The following is a 25,657-nucleotide window of genomic DNA, read 5'->3' as shown; positions in this document are numbered from 1 at the left end:
ATTTAGAGACTTGAGATTTTATAGAAATTGTTGTTATAGATAAATGAGTGAACTCTTATATTACCTTAATTCATAAAAATTATTCTTCCCAGGAAAGAGAATAAGTAGATCATGGGAATCCAAATATTGTCTCTTGGTGTGAGATCATCTTCTTGTCTCCCTACTGTCTTTGACTTTTGGTACTTTGAATTGATATGAGTAATTGTACACATTCTCCAGCCCCATCTCCTTTTCTTTTGAGTACATGTATTGTCAAATGATTCAAGGTTAATATTTAGCAATCTAGTATATCCCTATGTAATCATGAATTGTTAGGGGAAATTAACAATAATTCTGAATTAGGTTACTTTGCTAAAGAAGGAATATGGTACATAGTTCTCCAATTATTCAGTATATTTATGCTTAGTTTTTATTAAGATTGTTTTCTAAAAACATGAAAATTTAGTGAAAAATAGTCATATTCTTAACTACCTTTAATAGGGGAGTACTTTCTGAGAAAATTTGATTCTTCAAAAATTTAACAAGGAAGTATACATATCCTGACAAAATAATCTTTTCATCAAATTATCTTATTTTTTCTTGTTGCTGTGTATCCAGCACCATAAACATTTTTATTGTCTATCTGCTCACATCAAAGCTTATCAACTAATAAATATTGAATATGGTAGTCCTACTCTGTGAATCTCTCTTAGTAAGTCTTCATAGTTTTATTTCTTTGTACATTTCATGCACACATACACTGCCCCCCACCCCAAGCCCCCATGTGTATTGGAGATACAGTATACCAGTTTAAAGGAGAGGCAGTGTTAGGTGAAATGAAAAGTGCTCTGGGAATCAGAAAATCTGAGCTATTTGACTCTAACACTGACTGCGTTACACCTTTTGATAATTTGTTTCCTCTTTCTGGGCTTTGATTTCTTTATATGTAAAATGAAGGATTCTTTTTGCCATTGTAAGTCAACAGTGGTTATTCATAATTTTAATTGTGGTTCTCTTTATTCCTTTCTGTTCTTTTCATGCTCAACAAAGGGCTTGGATTTCATCTTCATAGAAAAAAATAGCTAAGGTGCATTTATCTTCAGCTGTCCTTAAATATTTGGTACTTAGGCTCTTAAGTCAACTAATGTGGATTATGAAGGCTTCCTCAACCACTCTCAAGGGGTATGACCTTGGGCAAGTTGCTTAACTTTTATAATCGTCAGCTTTCTCCTCTGTAGAATGGGAATAATATTTTCTAGGTTTGTTGTGAGGGTTAACTGAGATAACCCACCAAGTATAGTTCCTGGCACATAGGAAATATTCAGTTATGTATTAACTTTTGACCATTATCTTTTTTATCTTTTTGGGAAAATGAAAACCCAGCTTCTTTCTTCAGATGTGTAATCCTGTGTTTCCTTTTTAATTCATGCTTCTGAGTTTGAAAAGACAGTAATAATTGTTCTGAATAATTTCCTCTTGTAGACTTGATTAACAACCCATTGTGTCAGTTGGGATGATTTTAGATACAAGTAACAGTATCAAACTCAAACTGACCTAAAGAGAAAGGGTACTTGTTGTACAGGATAATACATAGTTTAGAGGAAGGGCATTCAGGTTTATTTATTAAGCTGCTCAGTGATGTCATCAGGGCTTGGAGTCTTTCAGGTGTTTTCTTCTTCTGCCTTTCCCAAATATGGACTTTATTCTTAGCCTTGTCCCGTCCTGGTCACAAGATGATTGCCACAACTCCTGAATTGCGTTTTTACATATGCACATCCAAGAGCAAAATAAAAAGTGGATGGGGAGTGGAAAGTATCTTCTCCATATTCTGTGACTATCAAGGAGGGAAACCTTCCCTAGAGAGCCCTCTGACTGCAACAGATTTCCCCTTAAGGGACTTATGTTGGCCTGGGCTTGGTAATTTGCCCATGTCTTTGCTGGGAGGAACAAGAAACAAGAAATGATGACTTTTCCGTTTTTGCTCTTTCTGCCCTCTGAGATTCTTTTTTTTTAATAATGATAATATTTTTATAAAAGACAGTTCAACTCTTGTGTATACTGGGCTATTTGTTAGGTGATGATTGCCTAAAACCCTCTAAATGCATGATTATTTTCACCAGCATTATCTCTTTCAGTAATTAATTTCACTAATGAGTGAAAGAAGTTAATGAAATCCAAAATCCTAGTTTTCTTGGGTCTAGAAAACATAGCATGGTGGCTTAAGAGGTAGGGTGAAAGATACCTCCCAAATCAGAGCATTTATAGGGTAAAGGAAGGCCCTATTAATAATGACGTAGAGACAACAGTTATAAACCATGGAAAATTGGGTCACTCTGCTAAGTGACGTATTTGGAGTTAAATTTGTTTGCAAATCCTGGTTCTGCCATTCTCTACCTTTGTGCCCTTGGCGGAGCTACTTAGCCTTTATGATTAATATTATTTATAAAATGGGAATGATCTGGCTTCTTCCTAGCTCTTGTTTCTCATATTGCTTTCTACATTTTTTACTCTGTCAATACTAGACTACTTTCAGTTCCCCAGCATTCCCTGCTGGTTCATATCATTGTGTCTTTGCTCACAGTGATTCATTTGCCTCATTTCTTTACTTGACCAGCTACTACGAGACTGTAGCAGACACAAGCTGCAGTTTGTGTTAGAATCACTTCTTCCAGAAACCCTTCTAATGTTCCTGGCTGATTCATCATCATCTCTAACATATCAGTTGTTTACATGCTTCTTTACCAACTACATTTTGCACAGAATAGTACTAATTCAACCCTATTGAACTGAGAGGTAAAACAAACAGTGAAGCACAGATAGTTCACTATGAGGATTTGGGGATGATTAGGTAGGATATAGTGAGTTCTAAATTTTTGACCTCTATTGGAGACAGTAGAACAAAGAATGTGAGGTTGCAGTTTAGTTTCTAGACAATTAACAATTTCACATCTGGTCTCTAGCCTAGCAAAAGCCAAGTGAATAGGTGAATGATAGCTCTTCATATTCTGGCTCAATTATCTCACATTTTCACCAAAATAATTGCTTTCAACATCTCCCTGCTATGAATAAGGTAGAAGTCTTAGGGAAAACCAAAAATAGAGATTGTTTAATAATGCCCCTTCGCCAGAGTGGATTAGAGGAAGAATAAATGAAGTAAGTTTGGGGAGTATAATGTTAATGGTCAGCATATGCATTGTTTTACTATGTACTGATGGGTCAGATATTGAAATGTACGCATTAACATTATTCTCTTCCTTTGGGGTGCTGAATTGACAGTGTTACGCTCTGAATCATGTCCCCACAAAATTCATATGTTGAAGGCCTAACCCCCAGAACCTTGGAATGTGACTGTATAGATGGAGATGATTAAATTAAAATGAGGCCCTTAGGGTGGGCCCTAATCCAATCTTACTGTATCTTTATAAGAGGAAATTTGGACACAAAAAGTGGCACCAGGGGCTTGCACACAGAGAGAAAAGACAATGTAAGGACACTGTTAGAAGGTGGCCATCTGTAAGCCAAGGAGAGAAGCCTCAGAAGAAACCAAACCTGCCAACACCCTGATCTTGGTCTTCCAGCCTCTAGAACTATGAGAAAATAAATTTCTATTGTTTAAGCCACTTTGTCTATGGTATTTTGTTATGGTAATACTAGCAAACTAATACAGGCAGTATAAAATTCTCACTGTCACATCAAGGTATTCTTCCCTAAAAGTTGTAGTTTGATGTTATTGGGCTATGGACTAGAAGTAAAATTGGACATACTAGAACGATTATGGAGCCCAAGAAATTATGTATTCAGTTTATTGTTCCAGTCTATAATGATCAGTTAGTTTATAACTCTAGCCATTAAGTATAACTGAATTATATATTTAAATTATGTGCAAAACATTGAAAACCAAGTCCTCTGACTTGGCTTTCAATAACCAAGAAATAATAACAAAATAAAGAAATAATAGATAAAAGAATAATGAGATGAAGAAATAATTAGATGAAGACATAGGAGTTTTACGATGGCAGCATTTAAATTTTGTCTTTCTTTTTTATTAGCTGAAATATTTTTGTAAAGGAAACTGTCTCATATCTACTATTTGGTTACCCCTTGTACAAGTTTTATAGGAAAACAGGATATATTCTTTATTCTTTCCCTCCATATACTGATTTTTAAAATAATGAGTTGGTTTACTAGTTACCTTCAAAAAGGACTAATTGATTTTTTTGAGATCTAAATAACTTGAGCACATGCATTTAAACGTACTTGATGTATTTCAATCCATTGCAGTTATTGCCCTTATTGATTAGCAAATTGTACCATCTTTGGTCTACAAGAGTCTCTTCATGTTGGCTTCTAAGACCTTGGGACATGACCAAATAAAGTGATCTTTAAAAGCTTCCTTGCTCTTTAGTAGTATAAAAATGTTCCAGACTCATCTTTTATATTTCATGCCCTGGGTCTGGAATTGCCATTTCTCTAAGGAAACCTGTTCCTTGTAATGGGTGCTAGAAGTGCTCATTGCTGCTGCATTGATCATTCTTTCAAATTCAAATTCAGCTTCAGGGTGTCTTTCTTTAACCTCTTCTATCTTGTATCAGTATTTCCTTTCTCCCCTACTTTGTTGTCAAGAACTGTAGAATTAAAATAACACATAATTACTAATTTGCTTAATCATATATTACATATACATTAGATTGCTTATAACAATACCACAACAATAATGATTACTGAAAGCAGTTTGAAGTTTGGGGGTTTGTTTTTGGTTTTTTGGCAGGGGTGAGGGGGGTGACATTTCTTTTTGTCCTTATGGTATCCCACTTGGAATATACCATCAAATTACTGTGTGTGCTGAAGTCACTTGGAGTAATTCTTTTCTGTGTGGTTATGCCATTAACTAGATATATCATTAAGTTCATTGTTTAAGTTTGTTTTTTTGTTTAGTTTAATTTTGTTTTATAATTTACATAAAATACCAGGTTCTAACGGCAGTTCCTACTCTACCATCCTATTTCCTATGGGTAACATTTTTAAATGTTATATTTTATCCCAGTTTGTGTTTTAATATAAGTATTATTCCCCCTTTGCAGATAAATGAAAGACTGTCATACACTATTTCTCCACTTTTCTTTTTTCACTTAACAGTCTATCCTGGAGACCACTATATAGTGGGTTATAGAGCTATTTCTCATTGTTCTCTTCAGGTGTAGTATTTAGTACTCTGTTGTGCAGTGTCATTGTAGTTTATTCAGCTTGTCCTTCTTGATGGACCAGTGAATGTTATTTATTTGAATGACTGTAACTTTAGCCTTGGCATTGTCTTTATTTTTCACATAAACAAAAATTCCTATGACTTACAAGAATAAAACAAATATTTTGTATTTGAATAATAAAACTTAAATGATTTGTTTTATTAACATTTTGGTTATTGATGTGATTATAATTTCTTTTGTCTCTTTTTAATTTTGTCACTACATTTCTTTTTTAGGCTTCTGCCACAGATGTTTAAGGAATGCTTTTATCTTGAGTAGCTTTAGTGTTTGTGTTAAACTTTTTCAATAGCAGAGAAAATTAGCCCTGTGTTAGGCTAGCATTATGTAGTTTCATAGTATATAGAATGGAATGTTGATTACTTAGTACATTTAACATATTTTTCTTCACGTTTGGAGTAGTTTTGAAGACATTGCTGAAGATTTCATATCATTATAATATACTGGTAGTGACATTCAGTGACATCTTCATGGTCTTATTTACAGCATGGAAAAAGTTTCATTAGCTTTGTAATTTGATCATTAAAGAATCAGCTATTTAAGGATATAACTGTTTAAAATATTTGTGGTGGCTTATTTATGGCGTGGCTTTTCTTCTTCATTATAACCTTTATTTCATAAACATACAACAGAATCCTCAAGATTTCTCTTGGCTTATCCTTCAGAATATATCCAGTATCTAACTATTTCATCACCTCGTTCATTTCTCCCTGATCCTGGACACTGTTCTTCACTGAAACTATTGCAGTTGGAATCATTCTAACCATAACCATCCTCTTCCCCCCATCTGTTTTCTGCACAGCAGCCAGAATGATCCTTTTAAAATATTGCAAGTGGAATAACATCACATTTTTATTCAAAGCCCTTCACCCTCCAGTGGGTTTATAATGCATTTAGAAACCAGAGTTCTGGTGGCCTACAGGCTATGGTTTGACCCTCTGTTACCTCTCTGATGTCATTTTCTCCACGTTCTCCAGGCTCTCTTTGTTAGCCAAACTGGTCCCCTTGCTGAGCCTTTAAACAAACTAGGCATCTTGCTTCATAGTCTGCACCTGCTGATTCCTCTGCCTGGAATTCAATAATGTTGTTATATTTGGTAAAAGAATCAAATTCCTACCAATTTAAGAACTATATAAATTGCACCACCATGCCTATGAGAAACGTTATAATATTCCTGATATCAAGCTCAGAAATGAGACAACTCTATTTTAATCTTAACTCCGCTAATTAACTGCTATTAACTTCAGACAAATTACCAGCTTCTCTGAACCTCTGTTTCCTCATCTTTAAAATAGGAATGTTAACGCTTATCCCTATTCTATAAGATTATTGTGAAGATTAGATGAGATAGTGTTTATAAGACACTTGGCACAATCTGTGGCATATAGTTATCAGTAAAGTTAGCTGAATTAGTTGTTGTTATTCATAATTCTATTTTTGGTCACTACTTTTAGTGAAAAATAACGAAGCTCTTGGTTTTCCTGGATTATTTAATAAAGAAAACTATCTTCTGATCATTTGGTCTTAGAGCAGACCTAGCTAGATGAGAGGAGCAGGGGAGAGTGAAGTAGTCATTTGTCCTATTTACTTTGATATGGGGGTATTTGAGCACCAAGAAGAGTTGGCAAATCCATGCATTTCGGTTATTTACATATTTCTTGTCAAGAATAATACATAGTTAGTGTAAAGCAGACTATGTATTTTGATTAGAAGTCTTAGAAGGTGAAACTGAAATTTTATTCGCAAGATACTTATTTGTATCTTGCTATAATAATAATGAGGTATATGTGCCCAAAACTAATATTCTCATATACATTCTTACTCAGTTTTTTTTAACAACTGTATGGGCGTGTTCACTGTTATTTCCATTTCACAATCAGAACTGGACCCTCATTCTCAAGACTCAAATTCTGATGTTCTTTCTGTTCTATCACAACTGTCTCCTATAGTAGAGTTAGGCATTGTAAGATGTAAAAATGACTGCAACCGCTCCTAATCTTCAAGCTTTGACTTGACATGTCAAGTCAATACCAGTACTAGATAGAATAAATGGACCAAGAGATGTACAAGGAACACTGAGGAAGAAGTGATCAATTCTGCTTAGGCCATTCAGAGAAAGATTCCAGAGGAGGTGACATTAACTGTTACATTAAACAGTGAGCAGGGTTTTTGCCTCTGGAAGTTGGGAGTTGTCTGAGAAAAGTCATGTTATTCATGAATGGGAAATAATACATGGTTAAAGCTGTTTTAACTGGCTTCCACTCTTAACTAACATTTGCCATTTCTTTGTTAAAACATATTGACTGATTCCCACAAAGTTGTTAAAACTGAACATTGCAACAAATAGACTACTTCTACTAAGCTCACTTACTTCTGTTTCCACCAGTTGAATTGCAAGCCTACCAAAAGTTAGTTGTGTGTGTTCTAGCCTATTAATATCTATTCCACTTGTTAGTGATTATATAATTTAATTAAATATCCAAAACTGATGAAATGTGTACAAAAAAGAAAGTTATTGCTATTACTAAGTTAAATATTTTGGAAAGCCTCAATAAAGGCAAGGTCCTAAAAATATAATTACTGTTTAATTAGGTGTGGGTGCAACAAATGAAAGATTGAAAGAAAAAATATCTAGGAGTATATACTCAGATTGCTTTTCTGTTGACTTCAAGTGTTTGTTTCACTTTAAGACACTTTGAAGTCTTAGTGCATTATGACTGTCATTTATGCAAGAAAGGGAGCATGGATTTAAGTCATTGGAGACGTTCTCCAATATTGTCTACGTTGAAATAAATGTCTTGCATTTATTTATTTTCAAATATGTATTATGTTTTACTATTCCCTATTTTAATCAGCTTTTCTGGTTAACCAAGTAAGTACTGGTCGTGATTGCATTGGATAAAGGGACTTCTTTGGAGTCGTCGTTTTTTGAGGAGAGGAGTGTTAGTGGAGAGAGTAACTGATAAGACAGGAAGAGGGAACTGAGACTACAGCACAGAGGAATTTGTATGCCTTGCTAACTGACCTTTAGTGGTGATGCGTTTTTAGGAACATGATGATCCTTACTCTGTATTTTAAGAAGACAATTCTTGACTGATGAGGGAGTTTGAACAGATTAGGGATTAGGGAGTTAGAGAGCCAGGCCAGTGGCAGTGAGCTTGGAAGTGGGGCAGATGTGAAAGAAATTTGGAAAATAAAATTAATAAGGCTTGGTGTGATTCACTGGATCTAGATAGTAAGGTGGGAGGAAAAATCAAAGGTAGTGATAATGCTGATAATAGCTAGCATTTATTGAGTGCTTACTGTGTGCCAGTCACTGCTCTAAGTCCTTTAATATACATAATTTTGGCCATCCTAACAATTACATGAAAATATATTGCTGCCACCACCCCGCAGGCCCAGATGCACAATTCCAAACCCTCAAAACTCTGAAAAATGAGAAAATAAATTGTAAGTTTGGTGTAGGCTCATTTGGCAACACACCATGACTTGAACTGATACAAGGCTCTTTATAGTCTTTGTTTCTCCCCCACTTAACTAAACTTATTTTTTGCGAAAATATTAACGTGTTTGGTTATGGCGTACTGCCTCAGACTCAATAAGGGTGTTGCATAATCTACAATATTATATTTCTAAAATATGAAAAGTTTTGAGGGCTTCCCTGGTGGCACAGTGGTTAGGAATCCACCTGCCGGTGCAGGGGACACAGGTTCGAGCCCTGGTCCAGGAAGATCCCACATGCGCCACAACTACTGAGCCTGCACTCTAGATCCTGTGTGCCACAACTACTGAAGCCAACATGCCTAGAGCCTGTGCTCCGCAACAAGAGAAGCCACTGCAGTGAGAAGCCCGTGCAATGCAATGAAGAGTAGCCCCCACCTGCCTCAACTAGAGAAAGCCCGCGCACAGCAACGAAGACCCAACGCAGCCATAAATAGATAGATAGATGATAGATAGATAGATAGATAGATAGATAGATAGATAGATAGATAGATAGAAAGAAAGAAAAGTTTTGAAATTTGGGTTTGGATGAGTGATGGTTGGCCGGTATTATGATTCTTATTTTATAGGTGAGGAAACTGAGTCAGAGAGAGAAATTACCCACGATAATTGGCAGAGCTAAGATTTGAACCTAGACAGTCTAACTTGTCAAGTCTGCACTTTAAGACACTACACCATTCTGCCTCCCTTTCTAGCCTTTGTAATTGGGAAAATGATGCCCTTTAACTTTAGTATTAAGGAATTAAAGAGAAAAATTGCGGGAAGCAGAGGAAAGAGTGTAGTGGAATGTGAATTTAAATAGGCCTAGTTTGAGGTGCCAATTAAAAAGGTGCAATAGGAAGCCAGGACTTCTTTGGGTATGTTTATAATGCGTAAACTGAATTTCATCAAATCTAAGATGCCATCATCATAACACATTGTCATTATTTTATGTACCAATTTAAAAGGTTAAAAAAAAAAACTGTAATACAGTGTGTGTGGTTTTTTTGTTTTTAAGCACCTTGGGGGTTTTTTCCCCCCCCTACACAGTATCATTCTTTATCTAATTGTAGTGTCTTGGATGCAGCATTGCTTAAGAATGTTTTATTGTTGCCTTTGGGATTTTCTTCTAAGCCACTGATAGCATTCTGCCAAGTGTTGTTGGTGGTGCTTTCTTGATCTTACTACAAGGTATCAACAAAAAGTTTCAGACACCATCCAGGAAAACATTTTAAGTAACAGTTAAGCTCAGTAAATAAGGTATCAAAGGTATGAATGCACATAAATCAGTTGAAGTTGAAAACAATATGAATAGCTGTGACTGGGGTTACCTGAAGACAGATGATGACAACCATATCGTGGCCATTATCCATTGCTAAGACATCATTGATTGTAAGATCAATAGATTGTAGAAGATTTCAGCAATATTAAAATTTGGGGAAAATGTATATCTTAGAATTATTACACAATGAGTAGGATTTTTGCCTCTGGGAATTGGGAGATACAGTAATAAAGTAAGACAGTAGTGCATGTAATTGATTTTAATAAACAAATATGCATTTTCAGGAGTTAGTGCATGGTCAAAGAAGTATAGTCACTGCTCTGGGGAATAATTAAGAGAAATAAGAAACGCTGAAGGCAGAACCTACAGAATTTCCTGTATTTAAAGGTGGCTTTGCAAAGAGAAGAGAGGAATTTAAATCCTTCTGCACATTTTGAATTTGTTTTTGTGTTTTGTTTTGTTTTGACAATCCGGGTGCCTAGATAACTGGAAAATAGAGCCCACTTTCACAAATAGATTCATTTCTCTCACACACAGTAGGCTGGTCTTTGCTATCGGCATAATTAATTGTATCTGTAGCATAATTGAGAAACCATGATGTCAGAAATTTAGCACAGTATTTGGCAAGGTACATTAGTCCATGTTATTGGACTAGTAACAGGGTTTATATATAAAAATAATACTTCCACCTGTGGGATTTGGACAAAATGAAATTTTTTAAAAGGTTAAAATTGGTAATGTTATAAACATTACAATTTCCTGACAATTAAAAATGAGAATTTCTGCTTCTTGGAAAATAGAATAGATATGTTTTTCCCTATTCCTCCTGCTGAATACAACTAAAAAGCCTGAACATGATATATAAAATATACAAAGACTCTATAAGATGGAGAGAAGACAGAACAGCTAGGGATCTCAGGATCCAAAGAATGACAGGAGTAAGTTTTTGGCTTTTCTCTTTGCCTCAGATATACCACACTTGGAACTGAGGAAGCTGATAACCCAGAAGCACCAATGGCCCCACACTGCCCCTCCAAAAAAGCCCCAACAAAAGCCTAACCTCTTTAGCCAAATACTAGGAGAGGGGCACCCTAAAACCTTAAAAAAAAAAAAAAAAAAACTCCAGCCAAACACTGCAGAAAAAAACCTTGGTCCCACCTACACCCTCACTAGCAAAGGCCAGGTAGGGAGCGTAGACTTCCAACATTACCAGGCTATCATGAGGTGCCCTAGCACCTCTACTGTCATGATGTCAGATTAGGCCAGACACAGAGCCTGCCGAGATTTTCATCCCCATCGGATAGTTAACTAGCCCTCCCCTAACTGGCACTGGAGACCACGTGGGAAGCCTGGACTTACACCCCCACCTGGCAGTAAAAAGGAGCTCCTACTCCTCCCCACTGGGGTGGAGTCAGAAGAGGCCTGGTAGAGAGTAAATACTTTCACCACCACCCATCGGTAAAGAGGCCTAACTCTTTCTCCCCTTATGGTGTCAGTGGAGGCCACATAGGGTGTAGTAGTGAGGCACCCATAGCCTCCTTAGCCAGGGAGGTATCAGTGAAGGCTTGGTGGGGAGTCAGAAGCAACAAGGAGCTGCTCCATCGCTAGTGTCAATGGAGGCTGAGTGGGGAACCTGAACTTCTACCCCTACCTTGTAATAATGAGATGGCACCTCCCCATCTTTTCTGCTAGACCAGGGCCAAATATAGTCAGCTAACATAGAAGATATAAGCACAATCTAGAGTCTCATAATATAATGCCCAGAGTGTTCAGATTTCAATTGAAAATCAGTTGTCATACCAAGGAACATCTCAAATTGAATGAAAAAGACAATAGAGACCAGCATTAAGATTACAGAGATATTAATCTTAAAATTATTTGACAAAGATTATAGAGCGGCTATCACAAAAATGCTTCAACAACCAATTACAAGTATGCTTCAAACAAATGAAAAAAAGTCTCAGCCAAAAAAAGTCTGCAAAGAAATAGAAGATATGAAGGGGAACCAAATGGGAATTTTGGAACTGAAAAATCCAGTAACCAAAATGAATAGCAAATAGGCTCAGCAGCAGAATGGAGGGGATAGAAGAAAGAATTGGTGAACTGAAAAACAGAACAATAGAAATTACCAAATCTGGGCAACAGAGAGAAAATAGACTAAAATAAAATGAACAGAGCCTCAGGGGCCTGTGGGAGTATACCAGAGAGCTAACATTTATGCCATTGGAGTCCCAGAAGAAGCGAAAGAGGGCATGGCTGGAAAAGTATTTAAAGAAATAATAAGTGATGGCTAAAAACTTACTCAGGGGCTTCCCTGGTGGCACAGTGGTTGAGAATCTGCCTGCCGATGCAGGGGGAAACGGGTTCGAGCCCTGGTCTGGGAAGATCCCACATGCCGCGGAGCAACTGGGCCCGTGAGCCACAACTACTGAGCCTGCGCACCTGGAGCCTATGCTCCGCAACAAGAGAGGCCGTGATAGTGAGAGGCCCGCGCACCGCGATGAAGAATGGCCCCCGCTTGCAGCAACTAGAGAAAGCCCTCGCACAGACACGAAGACCCAACACAGCCAAAAATAAATTAATTAATTAAAAAAAAAAAAACGTACTCAACCTTGGCAAAAGATATAAACCTACAGATTCAAGAAGTTTAGCAAATTCCAAACAGGATAAACCAAAGCAGTTCTGAAAACAAAAGACAAAGTAAAACTCTTGAAAGCAATGAGAAAGGAACTACTATAACATTGGGGCAGGGGGCATTGCATTAAAGCAGACTTCTCATCAGAAACATGGAGACCAGAAGGAAGTGGCACAACATTTGTCAGGTGCTGAAGGAAAAAACTGTTATTTTAAAGAAAACTTTCAAAAGTTCCAGGTCAGAACTTTTGTTTGGATTCTTACTGTTATAGTTACTTTCAGCTGTTTTTTATTGTGATATAGAACTTCAAATATGAAATAAGAAAGTGCATTCCCACTGAAGATGCATAAGGTTATTTACACTGATTTTATGTTGCTCAGAGGCTTCCAAAAGAAAGTAGCATTTATTTACTTATTTATTTTAAAATATATTTTATTTATTTATTTTTGGCTGTGTTGGGTCTTTGCTGCTGCACGTGGGCTTTCTCTAGTTGTGGCGAGCAGGGCTACTCTTTGTTGCGGTACACAAGCTTCTCGTTGCGGTGGCTTCTCTTGTTGTGGAGCACGGGCTCTAGGCGTGTGGGCTTCAGTAGTTATGGCACGCAGGCTCAATAGTTGTGGCACACGGGCTTAGTTGCGCTGTGGCATGTGGGATATTCCTGGACCAGGGATTGAACCCATGTCCCCTGCATTGGCAGGCAGATTCTTAACCACTGCGCCACCAAGGAAGTCTGCATTTATTTTTGAAGCTAATAGTACAATGTTCTCTTACCCGTCTTTGAAAAGTTCAGGTAGCTTAGTTTTCATAATTTCTGTCTCATTGGATGGCTTTGAGTAATTCATTTGAATTTTCAAGAAACAACTATTTCAGTGGTTTTCTGACTTTGTGGGGTTTTTTTTTTATTGTGGTAAAAACATAATATTAAATATATCATCTTGGCCATTTTGAAGTGTACGGTTTAATAGTGTTAAGCATATTCACATTGTTTTGCAGCAGATCTCTAGGATTTTTCATCTTGCAATACTAAAACTACCTGGTAAACACTAATTTCCCCTCCCCACTCCCCTAGCCCTTGGTAACCACCTTTCTATTTGCTGTTTTTATGATTTTGACAACTTTAGACGCTTCATATGAGTGGACTCATATAGCATTTGGCCTTTTGTGACTGGCTTATTTTGCTTACCATAATGGCCTTGAGATTCATCTGTATGACAGAACTTCTTTTTTAAGGCTGCACTGACGTTTTGAATTTTAAAAATTCATGTATTGAATACATGAAAAATCCATGTGTTGGTTAAAACAACTTCTTGATACTAGTTTTTCTACAGTAAATAAAACAATGTACATTGTTTGAACACTAAGTATACTCAGCTCTTGCTGATGAAATTTCTTTCTCTTTGTCTCTTTGATTACTATGTTCTCATTAGCTTCTAATTTAAAGACAAGGGCTTTAATTAAAACATCAAATTTTTAAAATGAACTATTTCTCCTTCTCAATCTCTTCTGTGGTTTGGCTTTTGACAAAACTCAGAATCCAAGATAATTATGAGACTGTCAAATTTGTCTGCTGAATTCAGTTAACATTGAATCATTCTAACCCAGATAGAATCCTATCCATCTAATATACCACATCCAAGTTGCAACTGATAACTTGGTTAACAAGTTTTACACCTTTTATTAGATTTTTAAATTCACACGTATGCAAATAATTTTGTAGAAATCCATTTGGATCATGTCTTGAATTTGAGGTTTATTAATTATCCAAAATTATTTATTGACTCAAAGCTGTAGGTTATTATAAATCTCAGTAAACCTAGCAGTTTACCATTTTTCACTTCAGTAATTTATAATGATTTTCATCATTCAATAAGTGGCATCTCCTATGTTGGCCTCTTTTGTATTGCTTAAGGACATCATTAACCATTGTTAAGCAAATAAAAGCCTGCCCTTTTTTTTTTTTTTTTTAAACTCTGAAGCATTCAAAAAAGTTACCCATCTGAGAAATAGCCTAATATTCTGACTTTCAGTTTGGGACTCCTGTGTGAAATCTTCATAGTTTTTTTTTTCCCCCCAAGAAATCTTACAATAAATATAGTGTATTTTTCCTAATCAGCAGTCCCATGAGCTGCTTTTAATACCCCAGCCCTTTTTGTTCTGAAGGAAATCTGACCATCTGTTTTCAGTATCTCCAAGGGTCCCACAAAGTGAATTTCTGGTATTCCAGATAGCCTGTATTTTGTTTCACATTATCTTAAACATTGCTTTCTAAGTGTGATGATTTTGCATGATGTGATAACAGATAGAATTTTAATTTTATTTTTAGACATTAACTCATTTAAGCATAACACAGCCCTGTAAGTTACCTATAAGCTAGGTTTCAAATGTTTTAAGTTAATGAATATCACACAGCTGTCAAGAAACAGAGGTGGGAACCAAACCCAAAGTCTGCAGAATTTAAATGTTTATGCTTTTTTTTCACCCAACCAATCTTTGAATGGCTTTTTGAGATTATTCGTGGTAAATAAGAATTAATGCCATGGGGTTTTATTTATTTATTTATTTATTTTACATTTGCAAATAGTAGTTCTTGAGTCATGGAGAGGTTTGTGAATTGTATGCATACATATTTTATACCTAAACTTTTGGCTCAAGGATTGCTCCAGGCCCTACTTCCTGCCAGCAGTTTTCGGAACTTTACTCTTGTTAGTTTCTCTTAACATCTTTCCTGTTTATATAAATTTTGGATTGTCTCTTTTTGGCTTTGACCTGTTATTTCCTTGAGACTCTGCTTCCCTCTGCTAGCACTGCAGCCACTCTGAGGTCTTCCTTTTATTCTGTCTTTACATCCTGTGAATGATTTCTAATACCTAAGCAAAATATACGTGGTTTTATGTAAATTTCTCTAATTGTTTGAGATTTTGCCTAGCAGAATACGTACATATTCCCCTGGAGCATAGCACAGGTTCTACTCCACTAATATCTTTTTTTTTTGCTCCAGATTCATTTATTTATTTATTTGTAGTATATAAATATTCATTAGTTTTATATTACATTTTTTAAAACTGTGAAACAGAAAAAGTTTCTTCAGTTCAAATATGACTTCTGTTTGTAGAAGTCCCCATGAAGATTATAAAAAGGAAACATTGTTTTGCACAAGGAGAAATGTTTATAACATATTATTAATTATTAAAAATACCAGGCTACAAAATGGCATGGTAGCCATTTTGTGGTCTAATATACATACACAAAATAAACTTGCTGCAGAAAACTAGGATAACAAAAAAAATCCCCCCCTTCCCCCGCTACGAAAACCCCAACTAATACAAATCCCTCCTAATGTGGGACTTCTCTGGTGGTCCAGTGGTTAAGACTTCACAATTCCACTGCAGGGGGCGCAGTTTTGACCCCTGGTCCGGGAACTGAGATCCTACATGCCGCGCAGTGCGGCTAAAAAATAAAATTAAAAAAGTAAAAAAGTAAATCCCTCCTAATGCTACCTCTGTTAACTTTATAGTGTATATTCGTTCCTTTTTCTATCTTTCTCTTTCTATGTGTGTGTGTCTTGTAAAAGTGACATCTGCACACAGATATCAATAGCTAGTTGGTAAAGTCCTTCTTAAAGCAAAAGATTGACAGACCTGACTTCATACAACCTTTAAATTTCACTCAAATACAAAATGCTGTAAGAAAAGGTTTTTTTTTTTTTTTAATGTGGTGACAATATGGAAAAAATATGTGCAACACATCTATTTGTCAGGAGGGAATAACTTATTTTTTTGTGTATCATTTATTAGTACCACCGTCGATCTATCACAGACAAGTCAAGAACTTCAGTGTATCATAGACACCTTCCTCGCCCTCGCTTCTCATATCCAGCTGATCTCTAGTATCTCCTAGATATCTCTGGAATTTATCCATTTCCTCCATCAAATTCAAGCTTCCAACATAATTTTTGTCTACTGCTACAGTAGCTCATTAGCTGGTCTGCCTACTTTCATTCTTTCTCCATTCTCATTTATTTTCCATACTTCACAAAGTGATCTTTTTGAAACACATACTTGATCATTTACAGATCTTACAAAATAAACATTCACTGACTTTGGGGTGTACCTGACATATTATCTAGAGATTGATTCTTTCATTTACTCTCAGGAGAATGAACCAAACCCTTGTCTAGCCATACACACTTCCTGTCACAGGTTTTTGGTGCCTTTTGTTCTCTCTTCTGGAACATACTCTCCTTCCATTATGTTTGCTAGTACCTATATATTGTTCAGAGAATCCTTTCCTGACCTTACTAAATCAAATTATTCTATTATTCACTTGTAGACATAACTCACTGTTATAAGACATCGAAGTTTTACATGTATTTAGGTAATTAATCTAGCTCTCTTTCTAGATTATAAGATCTTTGAGGGGAAGATCTGCATTTGTTTTTGCTTACTAGTACATGCCTGACATGTAACATAGTGGTAGATACATAGTAGACACCTGTCGTCAGCTTTGGCTGCTGTAAGAAAATGCCATAAACTGGGATGCTTAAACAACAGACATTTGTTTCTCACAGTTCTGGAGACTAGACAGTTCAAGATCAAGGTGCTGGCCAATTCTGTGTCTGGTGAGGGCTCTTTTCCTGACTTGCAGATGGCTGCCATCTTGCTGTGCCCTCCATGCAGAGAGACAGTGAGCTCTACTCTCTTCCTCTTTAAAAACATTAATCCCATCATGGGTTCTCCAACCTCATGACCTCATCTATACCTAATTACCTCCCCAAAGCCCTACCTCCTAATAGCATCATATTGGTGGTTTGGGGTTTCAACATGAATTTTGGAGGAATACAAAACCATTCAATCTATAACAACACCCCATAAGTATCTGTTGAGTTAAGGCACACATTAAAAATATAAGCAAAAGAAGTAAATAAGAAGTTCACAAAAGGAGAAAATACAAATGCTAGTGAACATATCCAGATTTTTTTTCAAACTCGTGTGTAATCAGGAAAGAAAACAATGATAAGATGCTTTATTCTCATCACGTTGAGAAAAATTTTAAAGATTGGTAATGTCAAATGTCCATTTAAGAACACATCCATTAGGAGGATGGCATTAAATAAAAGTATGATCCAGCCATATTGTGGAATATTTTTCATCTATTAGAAGGCAAGTGTTGCACTCCAGTACATTTAAAGTAATCCCATTAATTTTTTTTTTTAATAAATTTATCTATTTATTTATTTATTTATTTTTAGCTGTGTTGGGTCTTCGTTTCTGTACGAGGGCTTTCTCTAGTTGGGGCAAGTGGGGACCACTCTTCATCGCTGTGCGCGGGCCTCTCACTATCGCGGCCTCTCTTGTTGCGGAGCACAGGCTCCAGACGCGCAGGCTCAGTAATTGTGGCTCACGGGCCCAGTTGCTCTGCGGCACGTGGGATCTTCCCAGACCAGGGCTCGAACCCATGTCCCCTGCATTGGCAGGCAGATTCTCAACCACTGCGCCACCAGGGAAGCCCCCTAAAGTAATCCCATTAATTTTTGTTTTACAAAAAGAACCTCAAAAGTGACTGTATATATTTCTTTATAGACACACATATAAATTCATAGCAAAGGTACCAGAAAGATATTTGCCATGCTGTTGATAGTGTTTATCTCTGGGGAGGGAACATGACAACAGAAGGAGAGATGTAAGGGAGTTTTTTCTTTTTTTCTTCTGTTTTTAAAACTCTGAGGGCTTTTTTTCCTTCACTGTTTTGATAATGCGAATATTGTCATGTAGCCTGTAAAAAAAAAAATTTACAAATAAAAGATTGATTAGGAACATCGGAAAAAAGGGAGCCATTCTTTATATATAGAAAAGTAAAATCAGGGATGCCAAAAGAACATGGCTTAATCTGGAACTACAAACAGTTCCATATTGTTGGAGTCTAAAGTGTGATACAAGAAGGAAGAGGAATGAGGCTGAAAAGAAGACAAAACCAGATTAGTAAGGGCCACGTAGGTATGTTTTCTCCTAGCATGGACAACCATTCAAAGAATTTTAAGTTGGAAATTGACTCCGGTTGTGTTAAATAGATGATTCTGGGAGATGTGCAGTTGGCATAGTGAAAGAGATTCACAACCATTTTGTAACTGGATCCCTTTGGCAGGTTTGATGAAGCCTGTGAATATGTTCTTAGTATTGTGTTTTGGATGCATAAAATAAAATACTGAGTACAAAGTATGTATGTGCTTCTTTAGTAACACATTAAATAAAAAGACTTAGTAGTTGGTCTAATAATTACCTTAATTTCAAAATAGTGATGAACATACACAGTATTTTAATATATCTGTATCAGCTGAATGACCTTCTGAATTATGCCCATGAGCCCAAGGTTAAGAACTATTGCTTATGGCATGAGACTGGGAGCATGAAGTTCAGTTAGGAAACTAGTCAATATGGAGATAATGAAAAATCTTAATGATGACAGTCTGAAATAATCCTATGAAAGACTTTGTAATTATTTTAAAATAACATTTTTGTATTAGTTAATTGGTGTACATTATAGAAAAATTTTAGGAAACGTAAAATTTTAAAAAGGAAAGAAAACATGCTTCATGGTAGTTTCTTAAAACTTAAATAATACCTATGCTATCCTTGGTTTTTATTGCTGCTCTTGCATAGGAGCTTGCCTCATTAGCTATGCATTCAGTCTTATTTTGATGATACCATCATTGCTTAACTTTCTTCCCTTTAATTTTACAGGTTTTTGATTGGTCAGGGAGCACATGTAGGAGCTGTCAACAGTGAAGGAGACACACCTTTAGATATTGCTGAGGAGGAGGCAATGGAAGAGCTACTTCAGAATGAAGTTAATCGGCAAGGTAATGTAACCAACCTAGATGGAAAATATGTTTAAAACTGTTTTGTAAAGAATATGATACTTGACTTTTTCAATAAATGATTGTTGACATTGAAGGGCAATCAAAATTTGAGTGGAAAAAAAATCAGTTTACCTAACAATATGTGAAGTAAGGTTCTACTTGAAAAAATATATGATTCTTAACTCTACGTCTTTTTAATATTTTTAAAGTTGAAAGAAGTATCATGAGTGGTAGGGTAAGGTGTGAAATTATGTCAATAAAAGCTTTGGAGAGAAGTAAAACAGGCAAAGGGGATAAGGAAGTGTACGGGGTGAATGAGACACATTGCAAATTTAAAGAGTGGTCAAGAAGTCGTCACTGATAAGGTGGTATTTAAGCTAAGGTCTTACTGGGGTGATGGAATGAATCATGTAAGTCTGGGGAAAGAACATTGCATACAGAGGAACCAATGAATTCAAGGATGGGAGGGTGCCTGGTGTTTTCAGAGAAGCAGCGAGTGTGACCAATATGACTGAAGCAGGCAGAACAAGGAAGAGGCTGGAAGGAGATGAGGTCACAGAAGTAGCAGTGGACCATATCACATAGAGCTTTGTGGGCCATTGGAAGGATTTTAGCTTTTAATCTGAGTGAAATAGTGAGCTAGTGGAGGGATTGAGATAGAGGAGTGACATGATCTGACTTGCTTTAGAAAGGATCTCTGGGGCTATTGTGTTGAGAATAGATTGTAGGAAGGTAAGGGCCGCAGTAGGAGAATGGCAAGGGCAGGAGTAGGGTGGTAGTAGACAAAGTGATAAGAAAAGATTGGATTTTAGATATATTTTGAAGGTTTGGCCAAGAAGACTATTGAGTGATTAAAACTACAGTGTGTAAGAAGAAGGCAGGGAAGATTCTAAGATTTTTGGTTTGAGCCACTAGATGGGTGAAGTTTTTATGAGAGGTGTGAATGTTGTGGGAAAAGTAAGTTTTGTAGGGAGAGTTCAGGGGTTCATTTTTCAGACATGTTAAGTTTGTTTTGCCTATTAGATATCCAAGCAGTTGAATATGTTAATAGAGAGAGGTACAAGCTGGAGATATAAATTTGGGAGATGTCAATTTATAGATGAGGAATGATTGCTTATGGGTAGAATTTCTTTCAGGAGTGATGAGTGTTCTAAAACTGTGATAATGGTTGCACAGCTCTGCAAATTTACTAAAAACACTGAATTGTATACTTTAAATAATATGTGAATTATATCTCAATAAATATAAAGCTGTATAATACAGCAATTCCTCTTCTCGACATATAACCAAAGAATTAAAAGGAAGGTTTCAAAGAGATTTTTGTACATCCATGTTTATAGCATTATTCACAATACTAAAGGATGGAAGAAAACCAAGTGTTCATCAATGGATGAATGAATAAACAAAATGTAGTATATACTTACAGAAAATGCTGCTCAGCATTAAGAAGGAAATTCTGACATATGCTACAGCCTGGATGAACCTTGAGAACATTATGCTATGTGAAATAAGCCAGTCACAAAAAGGCAGATACTGTATGATTCCACTTAACATGAGGTACCTCAAGTACTCAAAATCATAGAGAAAGTGGAATGATGGTTGTCAGGAGCTAGGAGGAAGTGGGAATGGGGATTTGTTGTTTAATTAGCATAGCATTTCAGTTTTGCAAAATGAAAAGAGTTCTAGACATTGATTGAGCAACAATGTAAATGTACTTAACACTACTGAACTGTCTACTTAAAATGGTTATTAAGATAGTAAATTTTGTCATGCATATTTTACAACTTAAAAAAACTAATATATATATATATATATATAAATTACTGTGATTTTCACTATATTAAGTTATGTCTAGGCAGTGATTAAATGGGTATTATCAGAAGAGAACTGTGTTTTCCTAAGGTATGGGATATTGGTTTAGAAGGTTGACTCCTGCTGAAATGTGGTTCATCAGGAAATAAAAGCAGAGAAATAGAAGCTAAGTCAGTTCCTTGAAAAGAGATTTTTATTCCTTGGGATTAGGAAAATTCATAATGACTACCTGGTTGTTAAAATAAAAAAAAAAAATCTTAGGCACTAAAACTGAAGAAATATTTAAATGCCTAAATAGAGTTGAGGCATTGTAACAAGTGGCTGAAGGTACCTGGAGCTCAGGAGAAACAAGACACACATTAGGAAAGTAGTCATAACTGGAGCTTGGATAAATACACAGAAGAGCTTTTAACAGCTGTGTCCTAAGCAAGCAATTTTGGAGTAATGGGATCTTCAAGACTTGAAGAAGCTGGAAGAATGGGTATAAAGCATCACAACCTGGATGAAGAGTCCCTTATCTGTCCAGCTTGCCCTGGTGAGTGCCCAGATAGATATCAACAATATTGTTTAATAGTAGTTAGCAATTATTATGAACTGGGAAAGGCATGGATATGTACTGAAAACTTCTTGTCTTTAGTTTCCTTCTATATAAAGGAAACTGTTAGCAAGGCTGATTTTAGTTGTAATGATTCATTCAGTTTTGATTAAGGTGCCAGCATATGTTCTGAGTGCTGGGTATTTTTTTTAAGAGACACACTTTGTTCTTAAGGATTTCACAGTGTATAGAAGTGACAAATATATAAACAGAGCCCCACAATGCAGTGTGCTATGTGCTAAAATATAGGTAGGAACAGAATGATGTGGGAGAACAGAAAAGCCTATGACTAACTGTTTGCAGTAGTCAGGAAGGGTTTGAGAGTGATGACATTTGAGAGGGAGTTTACTTGGCAAAGAAGGGGGGTAGTGGACAAAAAAGGCATGTGAGACAGGGGTATCAACACGTGCAAAGAAAAGGAATTGGAGACATAGCATACGTGGAGAATTCATTAGAATTGGAATGGAGTAAAAAAGTCAGGATGGAATTAGTATGAGGTTGAGGCTTGAAAAGATTAGGCTGGAGCCAGATGGTGGACATCTCTTTTGTAGGCATTAGACAGATGCAACAAAGATCCCCAAGCAGGAAATTAACCTGATTGGATTTGGTTTTTAGTAATAAAGCAGCTGATGGTAATCTGGAGGATGCATTAGAGTGAGGGATACATGGTGGCATGCCTTCCTTGAAGAAGATTCTTCACTTAATCCAGGTGAAAGATGAAAAGGGCCAAAATGGTTACACTTAAGATGGAAAAGAGCAAAGAGCCAGGACTGTTTTCAGAAAATATTAAGGTAAAATTAAAACAGCTTGGTGGAGAATTGAATGTGGAGATGAAGGAAGAATTGAGGCCAGCTAATTTGCCTCCTGAAGTTTCCAGTTTAAGAAGTGATGATTGGATAAATTCACATGGGGAAAATGTGGGACAAAGCAGGAACGGATTTAGAGAGTGTATGAGTTTGTTTTGGGATATATTGAGTTTGGTTGCTAAAGCACATCTAGATGACAGTGTTCAGTGCACTGTTGGAATTTAGGAAATGTCAGGATGGAAAATGTAAATCTGGGAAAATAATAGGTGAGGGGAAATTCTGGAAAATAGTGTATAGTATGACCCTGAAACTGAAAAGTAAAGAGCTGATACTAAAAATAATAGCTAACTCTTATTATATACCGATTATTTGCCAGGCATTGAGCAAAAGGCTTTACATGCATTATTTCATTTCATCCTCACAGCAATTCTAAGAAGTTAATACTACTGTCACCCCATTTTACAGATGAGAAGCTGAGGCTCAGTGATTTGCCCAAGGTCATACATGTAGGAAGTCGTGCTGTATGTAGTTCAGTCCCAAACAGTGTAACAGATACCTTGAGCTCACACTCTTCATCACTGTACCATATTGCATTTTATTAGGAATATCTCCTAGAAAATATTTCATGATATTCATTTTATTCATATAATGGGAATACATGAATTTATATAGCATAACTTTATTCCGAAGAAACAAAAGATAGAGGCATCTCTAATAGGGTTTAACATTTATAAAAAGAGCACCCTAAATATATCTCTAGTAATGACAAGATTTCTCAAATTATTTATCCTGGTATGAAAGTTATTATTTAATATTTTAAAATTCTTTAATCACTCTCTTGGCTCTTCTTATTCTAATATATTTGATTAACAACTAGTCATGCTTGAGTAGATTGCCTTTGAAAGTAGTAATGATTGAATAGTAGATGAAAGTATTTCTGGTTTATGTTTTAATGCAATTTTCTTTATTTAGTGTGGGACACAAGTCAATTTTTGCATTTCTTAGCTAACAAAATTCCAATTTGATTTTATTTTTTCTTACCTATGAGAATTGGCTACATTTCAAGCTAACATTTACTGTTTTTTTAATAGCAGTGACAGATGTTAAATAGTCTTATCACTTTATTATATCACACCCAATTTAGTTCAATATACATTGTTTTCGTTGCTTAAAAACCTTGCAATTATAGGTGGATTAAGGACCAGTTAAATTCATTATAAGATCTTCTTCCTATTAGACCACGATGCAGTAAAAGAGAAGCAGAATCATAGACTTTTAGAACTGATCATGATAATTAACACCTTAGTGCTTATTCCTGATCTAAACACTTCACATATAATATTAATTTAATCCTCGCAACATTGTGGATAGGTATATACTTTCATTACTCCTATCTTACAAATAAAAGAACTGAATATTAGTGTAGATTGTGTCTTGCCCAAGATAATAGAGCTAGTAATTGGCAAATCAGGGATTGAAACCCAGCAGTCTAGGTTCAGATCTGTGTTCTTAACCCATTATACTAATATTCAAAGAAGTTATGGCTTTCTCAAGGTTGCTAGCCTAGTTAAAGCACTGGAATTAGAAAACAAGTATTGTAATACATAGTCCAGAGGGGTTTAAACAAAAATTAATTGTCTATTGCTCTACTCAGTGGTATTTTTGAAAAGATTTTAAGAACAAGAGTGTTTTTTTTTTCTAACTGGATTTTCTTAAGCATAAGAAATTTCTCTTCACATGTACTTTAATTTTAAACTTGAGTTGTATTTATATATAATTCATATAAAGGCACAATTTGGTGGCAACAGAGGGTAACTGCTTTGTAATTAGGTGAAGATAGCATGAAATTAGATAAATCCAGAAGTAAGAAGTAGCTGTTTTTTTATTTCAAGTCCAGAGGAAATTTAGAATAATTAAAGACGATAGAAGTCAGACTCTTTAAGATGATAAAGAGAAAAGGGATAATGATAATAAAGATGTTCATGTATTAAAAGATAGTAAAAAAAATTAAGCATAAGAAAATAAATCAGTCTGAGAAAAGTCATTTAGTAGAAAGATTATTCTTAATGTATTAACAATTACAGCTTTATAATTTCTTTTATGAATAACATTAGAAGGCATTTTAAATAAGATGGGCTGATTATCTTTTGAGAGGAAATTTATATATGTATAAAATTGCATTATTATAGAAATGGTGATACTTTGTAATTAAAGACTATAATAAGTTTTGTCCGTTACATATATAGTGTATATAATTGTTTTTATAAAGTCTATTTGGAAAACCTTATTGCAAGTTTCTTTCAAATGTAGTAATGAGGGACTTCCCTGGTGGTCCAGTGGTTAAGAATCCGCCTTCCAACACAGGGGACGTGGGTTCAATCTCTGGTCACGGGACCAAGATTCCACGTGCCATGGGGCAACTAAGCCTGCATGCTGCAACTACTAAGCCCACACACTCTAGAGCCCGTGCACCACAACTACTGAGCCCGTGCGCCGCAACTACTGAGCCCGCATGCCACAGCTAAGACATGGCACAGCCAAATAAATAAATAAGTAAATATTTAGGAAAAAAAAAGAAAAATTCAAGAGGATAGTTGGTTCTAGCACCAAGAGCAAACATTTGGGGAAAAAAATGGGATCTCTAGTTTGAAGATGACTTTACCTGCACTTCTGTAATCTCGGGATTTTAAAAATGTTTTTCAGTCATGGCCTACTTTTTTGAGATTGAGCTTCAATTGAACAGTTTAGTTGTGTCTTGAATAAATGGTAATTTACTAAGCAAGCAAGGTAAGGATACATTCCAGATAGAGGATACTAGCTTGCACCACAGCACAGGCACATGATGTACTTGATCTACGTGAAGATCTGTATGGTTAGAACACTGGGTGATGATAGAGGAGAAAGACTAGAGATTAAAAATGCATTGAGACCAAATCATAACAGGCTCAGTC

General features: G+C 35.9%; 1 protein-coding gene across 12 annotated transcripts in view; it reads left to right on the top strand.

The window, feature by feature from the left end:
• Positions 1–25,657, top strand: part of PPP1R12A (protein phosphatase 1 regulatory subunit 12A) — a 148,333-nt gene that overhangs the window by 58,854 nt on the left and 63,822 nt on the right. For all 12 annotated transcript variants that reach the window (XM_082351558.1, XM_082351560.1, XM_082351566.1 and 9 more), the window contains one exon: positions 19,375–19,493. In XM_082351558.1, the coding sequence (XP_082207684.1) occupies positions 19,375–19,493 (119 nt within the window). The remainder of the gene's footprint in view (positions 1–19,374; positions 19,494–25,657) is intronic.

Source organism: Balaenoptera borealis (assembly GCF_965194805.1).
Source record: "Balaenoptera borealis genome assembly, chromosome: 13".
Classification (NCBI taxonomy): Eukaryota; Metazoa; Chordata; class Mammalia; order Artiodactyla; family Balaenopteridae; genus Balaenoptera; species Balaenoptera borealis.
Note: the sequence above shows the minus strand (reverse complement) of the source record. Positions and strands in the feature narration are given on the sequence as shown.